We start from the raw sequence: 6,872 nt of genomic DNA, 5'->3' as shown, positions 1-6,872 counted from the left end.
AATAAAGAGCCACATGTGAAATCATTATCATGAATGGCTAAATCTAAAGCCATTAAAAAATGTTATCACCTTGTGAAAATATTGATGTTTTAATCTGCAAATTTATAACAAGGTAAAGTGGCCAATAATGGCATTTGGATGAGTACTTGTCATACACAATAATTGCGTATGACTGTAATTGGACAATTATCAAGAAATAATCTCATGAAAGTTTATTTTCTCTATACAAAAGAAATGCATCAAACTGACTTTTCTGATTTGACTGATCTGAACAATCTAACATAATTTTTCTGCAGATGTAATCCGCTTTGATATGTTGTACATTGTATACTGCAACATTCCTACATCTTGAAGCATGACTTAAGTCTTCATATACCTTTCAATGCCACTGTACGTACCTGACTGAAGCAAAGGCAGCCAGCACAGACTAATCGAACTCGGCCTAACAGAACCAGGCGTTCGCTTGCAACTACATGTTCGGCTTCCCACTCCCCCTCACATTCACACAGGAAGCTCTTCCTGAGCTGAGGTCATAGAAATTGAGCTCTGGAGGAGCCCTTCAAATCCCAGAACCACTCTCGTGGTCCATGTCTTTCTCCTGCTGTGTTCCCACAACAAACTGTTCTCACCAGGGATGCAAAACTGTGCAAAAATATATAATGGGAAGACCGGGGCAAGTTGTCACACGGGGCACTTTTTCTAGTGAGTGTACAGTTCAGTAAAGTCAATTTATTTGTTTGTTTCTAGCAGTGCTTTTGTATGATCTTCCTACACCCCAACACATTTAGGGAATTCATTTATCGATCTTCTAATTAAAAATGCAATATCATTCCAAGTTCTTGGGAAAACAAGTAAACACAGTCACCTGAAATGAATTCATTTTAATTTTTTTGTTGGCTAAGCAGTGGTTTGACATTTGTTGATGTTTAACGTTATTGTTGCTACATACGTTATTAAATTTAAATAATTGTATTCAAAAATATATAGTTTTTATAGTTTTGCTGATTAAGCTATTAAATAGGGTATTATAGGTAATGACAGACTGCACTGTGACTTCATAGATTGGTATCTGGTAAGTGTTCTCGTCTCTGCAGTGACACAAAACTACGAAGTGAACACAGCCGTGGACGTCCAACTTCACCTCGTGTCCACGTGGCGGCGCAAATGAGTCAACACTGCGGATCGTCCGTTACCTCATTGACCCGAACGTGAACAATGAGATGCTGCTGACTCGCTCGTATTCATTCATACCCCTCAGTTTATCCCGTTCAGACGCTTATGTAACTAAATTCATGTTGCGGAAAAAAAAACACTACATCAAATCACAAGCTGAATTAGTATTGTCTTCGTTATCCAAAATAGAGTTAGACCCTGCAACGTGAAAACCCTTTTCAATCTTCCGCAACATCTCAGTCCTTAAATGGTCCATAGTTGCTCTAAGCGTTTAATATCGTTTAATATAATGAAACCCCTTTTAATAGACACAGTTGATGCTGCCTCAGATGCGCATCTCACAGCAAAGTCCCGCAAATGCAAATACCTCGCCCGGTGCCCCGCCCGTATGTGGGCGGAGCCTGTGTCTCCTAAACCGCAGTGAACAGAGAGAATAATACTTTACAGGCTTGAATCACAAAAGCGCAAAACAGTCTTCAGTCGCCGCGATAGATGTGCGACTCCAAACGGGAGGCACAGTGACTGCGATAAAGTAGGGGCAAGAATACACACTTAGAGGTAAGACACTTGAGGCAGCATCCAAGGGCACTTAAAATACATTCACGCATATGGTTAATTATTGCGAATTATTCGGAATTACTTACCTGTCAAAAAGTGCATCTGATTGACTGGCTTTTGCGTTAGGAGGAATGATATGCATCACACTGTAGGCACACATCTGTTTGATTGTTCTTTTGAAGGTGTTCGCATCTGCTGCAGTTACAATCGAAAGTTTATTTAAGAGAGTTAACAGTGGGGGCACTTCAAAGACATCTTAGACGCATAATAATAAATAAGTAGCCTCCTTATATTTAGGAGAAATGTTGTATTTGCCATAAAAGGGATTTTTACTTTTGTCTTTGTTAGAACAAAAGCATTTCATAGTTGGTACTAACATGCTTTGAATGTGTTTTAATAGATTTCTGTTGGTTTTTGACAGATTGTTCCTGTAGCAGGGGAGAATGCCAGCTAAAAGCATGAACGATTTGGAGTTCGACTCGTTGCAGCCGTGTTTCTACCCGGACGAGGATGACTTTTACTTCTGCAGACCAGACGCTGCACCGCCCGGTGAGGACATCTGGAAGAAATTCGAGTTGCTGCCCACTCCTCCTCTCTCTCCGAGCCGGGCAGTGCTTCCAGGGGATCCGGAGGAGCTGGGTGCGATGGCCGGGGAATGCTCGCTGATGGGGTTTGGATTAACTGCCCCGTTGGACTGGGCTTCCGAGCTACTGCTCTTACCGGAGGACGACATTTGGGGGGCGTCGGACGGAGACCTCTTCGGCTCCGTTTTGGATACTACGGACAATTCCATCATTATTCAGGACTGCATGTGGAGTGGGTTCTCCGCACGGGAGAAACTGGAGCGGGTGGTAAACGAGAAGCTCGGGAAAGCCGTCTCTACCCCTGCTGCCAGTGCTGAAGTTAGTAAAGAAGCGACGGTTAAGGCGCCGGAGATGAGCCCCTCTATACCGGAGTGCGTGGACCCTACAGTGGTTTTCCCTTATCCCGTTAACAAAAGAAACGGGAGCAGCAGCAGCCAAAGTGTCCCACAACTGAGAACACAGCACTTGCAGTCGGTCAGCGCGGATGAGACACTCAGCGACTCCGGTAAGAGTTCAAGCGATGCTTTTGCAGGGTCTGTTGTTCGAACGTTATAAACGTGGTAGACGGTGATTGTTTAGGATGCGTTTTACGCACTATGCGTCTTTTGTGCATTGTCTAACTGTAAGTAAAGAAAATAATATTCGAGTTATTACATGTCAATTATTCTTTAATACTACTTTAAATTGTAAAATATATTGTTAATAAGGACAATATACAAACATAATTATAATATTCAAAATGCTCATATGTTGCTAAATAGCTATCTGCATTTGGCAGTCAACAATTTGGCCTAGTTTGTAAGTGGTCATTGGGGTAATTGTTGAAGATCATATGACAGGCCCTGAATCGGATTAGTGTGTGACATTCCAGACTGTCGGTCACACACACACAGACCCGCAGTCTTATAGTAGCAAGTGAGCGGTGATGGGAGTTTATGTAATACTGGGACTGTATACCCAGTAGATGGCGGTAATATTTGATGTTAAGCCGTTTGGCTCGATTGCTCTTGGTTAATGATTTAATGTCGGTAACGTCATTGAACCGTTTTAGAAAAGAAAACACATCCTCCTGCACTCCATTAAATTGTGCATTAGATGCAAAAGGAGAGCATCATTTAAGAATTGGTAAATGGTTACTTCAAAAAACTTGAACTTTTAATGATTTAGAGTGCAATAAAAACACGGGCTCAGATGTTTGGCACTATGCTAGGGGTGCATAAAAGGCAAGCCCCTAAATTCAGTGCCCCCCAATAAGTCGCTTCCCTTCAAAATGAGAACTTGTTTCAAATGCAAATCCAAAACGACAATCACACGTGGGTGAGAGAATAAGAGCTGGCACCGGGCACCACTGTGCCATAAAGGAGGCTCCCCGCGCGTGCGTGTGTTTGCGCGTGCGTCGGCTAAAAAGACAGACCCCCCTCCCTGCGATGGGCTGAGCTTGGCAGGCTGAGCATCTAGCAGTGTGATAAAGGAGAAGGAAGAAAAGAGAGAGGATGGGTCGTCTCTCTTTACAGGGTGACGGCTTTGAACAAGCGCTGCCTTTCCTCCAGCTGTCTGCTTGGCGCGCATCCAGGGCATCGGCTTAAGACACCATCAGATCAGTGTTACTCGCCAAATCCCGCGAATAATCGGACCACGCGATTACAACATGTCTCGTTTCTTCCCGCCTGTGCAATTATGCATTTTCGACGAACGAAAATGTAAAGTTTCCTCTCTGCGTTCTGTTGGAAACCAAATTGCACCGTTTGCTGTCTCCTTGACGCAGTCAGACGGTTTCCTGTGGCAAGCTTTTGAAGTGAGAGGCTGTGGGCTCTAGTAAATGCCAAACACTCTTCATGTGTGGCTTGGCTGATAATCACCTCCATTATCTCATAAACATAGCTCTCAGGCGTCACGCTGAGGCCACCTTGCCATCTAAGCTCAACTTGAAATGTGTCACCCGTTTTAAGGGCTCTGAAAATGTCTAACTTGACAGCAAACAACTTTTGTTTGGAAATATGACATGGTGAAACAGTCACACTCTCACTAACCCCTAATTAGACGCTGTAAATAGAGGGTGTGTGTCAGGGAGGAGACAGTAAAACCTGAGGTGGTCCAGTCTGTGTAAAATCCAGCTCCTCTGTGTTTGACAGAATAATTGTCTCGTCTGCCCACACAAAGGCATTTACCAGAGCACACACCCATAGGAAAACATGTATCCAAATCTTGTTCATACCTGTGTTGCAGTTGTTTCACATTTACACACTTATGCTTCTCATAAAGCAAACCTGCTCACTTAAATTTTCTTTTCGCTTTGCTAGATGATGATGACGAAGATGATGACGACGAAGATGACGACGAAGACGACGAAGATGAGGAGGAGATCGACGTGGTAACAGTGGAGAAAAGGCGTTCCACCACCAGCAAGATAACCAACACTGGTCTGTCTGTCGCAAACTCTCAGGCATCTGCAGGAGGGCGGTCCGGCACTGGGGTGAGCAAAGCGCCGCAAGAGTTAATTTTGAAAAGGACAGCCGCGGCCTCCATCCACCAGCAACAGCACAACTACGCAGCCCCATCCCCTTACTCCGACCCTCAAGACGAACCTACTGCTCCCCCCAAGAAACTCAGAATCGACAACAGCACTATCTCTCTACGCACTGGCAGACACCAAAACTCTTCCCCAAACTCCCCTACTAACACAGTACCGGGCCAACGTATCAAGAAGAGCGAAACCAGCAGCCCACGAAGCTCAGACTCAGAGGACAGCGAACGGCGGCGTAACCACAACATCCTGGAACGCCAGCGTCGCAACGACCTGCGTTCCAGCTTCCTCACTTTGCGCGACCAGGTGCCCGAGCTGGCGCACAACGACAAGGCGGCCAAGGTGGTCATCCTGAAGAAGGCCACAGAGTACGTCTGCTCCCTGGAGGCACAGGAGCGCCGACTCCAGCAGGAGAAAGACAGATTGCAGGCCCGGCGACAACAGCTTCTCCGCAGGCTTGAGCAAAACAGGACACGCTAACCGCTATTGCTCAACATCGATTCTAGGGACACTCACTGCTGACACTTTTTTTGCACATTATTTGACGTCAAGAATGTTTCAGGTTTACTTTGTCACTCCAATCACACGATAAAGAAACAACAATGAGGGAAGGGAGAAAATGTGATGGAAATGAACTTTATTCCGCATTTTGTTTTCCTGCGTGCTTTCTGGTGTACGCAGGTTGCCCTCGATTACAACAACAACACATGACAGGCGTTCTTAATAAACAGAGCTAGTCTTTAATATACAAATATACAGACTTTGCATTTAATATCTTCCAGACAATAAAGACTCTTCAAAAAGGCTATAATATTTCACACCACCATCACTGGTGCTGAATCTCATGGATGTACCTCTACGCACCTTGATGTCGGACACTTTTGTAAATAGATTTGATAAAGAAACGTACACTCAGTCTGCCTTGTTTTTTTACACGACATTGTTTTTTATAAAGATGACAAAAGCTGCCAATAACTAGACTGGAAATTTATATACCTTTAACAAGTACTGTAAGACCTCGATTTATGAGGAGTTTTGTAATATAAAGACGCGTTGTTTTGTTCTTTTGGTCTTATAATCTCTCTGTTATGACATGCATTACTAATTACTACATTAATGCTTTAGTGTGCTTCTGATACATACTAAATTTGATACTTATATTTTCGTATGAAAATGAGTTCGGAGTAGATATCACTTTATCTTGTTTTTAACCTTTTCTTAACTTCGTTTCTTTTGTACAGAAAAGTCTTTCTATCTCCATTTATAAAACTTCTATTCTTTGCTGTCTTTTTCTTCTTTGTTTATATATTTGTAAGTATTGGGTTCATAGAACTGGGTCAATCGGGAAAAAAATATTTTTTCTCATTTTCTATAATGTACATTTTGGTGCTGCAACTCACAGCACTTTGAAATACCTCATTTTGAAAAATAAATAGACATTTTGAAAACAAAAGAGCTTGTTGTCAAAGGATGAGTGCTTCTGTATCTCTGGTATGTGTTTGAGTCCTTCCAGGCATTTAGTGAGATAATAACAATACACTCTAATGAATTTCAGGCATGCTTGAAACCTCTTTATGAGCATTGACTAACATTTCAAAAAGCCCTAAAATGGCTCTTATAAGTTATGAAATTCAACGGGCTGATAGCTAAGTCACAATGTTACGAAAATATTAAAGTCACTTTTTGAATAGTTAACAAAAAGAGAAGCCCATAGCTCACAGTTTCATGAAACTGTCCATCTCTCGTTTCTTACAGTTTTAAGAGACATTAATATTTATACAGCTATTAAAAGGATTCTCCACCCAAAAATGAAAATTCTGTCATGAATTACACATCCTCAAGTTGTTCATAACCTGTATACATTTCTTTGTTTGGTTAAACACAAAGAAAGATATTTGGATGAATGTTAGCGACTTAGATTTCTGGGGCACCATTGATTACCATAGTAGAATTTCTGTTAAACAGATTTTTTTATATATATTTTATTTTATATTGGGTAATCAAACAGTTCTAGGGAACATTTGACTGACCCA

At 42.4% G+C, this 6,872-nt stretch overlaps 1 protein-coding gene across 1 annotated transcript; it reads left to right on the top strand.

Annotated features, from left to right (window-relative positions):
• The first annotated feature begins 1,569 nt into the window (after window positions 1–1,569).
• Window positions 1,570–6,283, top strand: mycn (MYCN proto-oncogene, bHLH transcription factor). Its single transcript, XM_079474092.1, has 3 exons — window positions 1,570–1,731; window positions 2,153–2,820; window positions 4,616–6,283. The coding sequence occupies exons 2-3, from the start codon at window positions 2,175–2,177 to the stop codon at window positions 5,317–5,319; spliced, it is 1,350 nt and encodes a 449-aa protein (XP_079330218.1). The 5' UTR covers window positions 1,570–1,731; window positions 2,153–2,174; the 3' UTR covers window positions 5,320–6,283.
• Window positions 6,284–6,872: the final 589 nt, after the last annotated feature.

The sequence above is a fragment of the Barbatula barbatula genome (genome assembly GCF_947034865.1).
Source record: "Barbatula barbatula genome assembly, chromosome: 15".
Lineage (NCBI taxonomy): Eukaryota > Metazoa > Chordata > Actinopteri > Cypriniformes > Nemacheilidae > Barbatula > Barbatula barbatula.
Note: the sequence above shows the minus strand (reverse complement) of the source record. Positions and strands in the feature narration are given on the sequence as shown.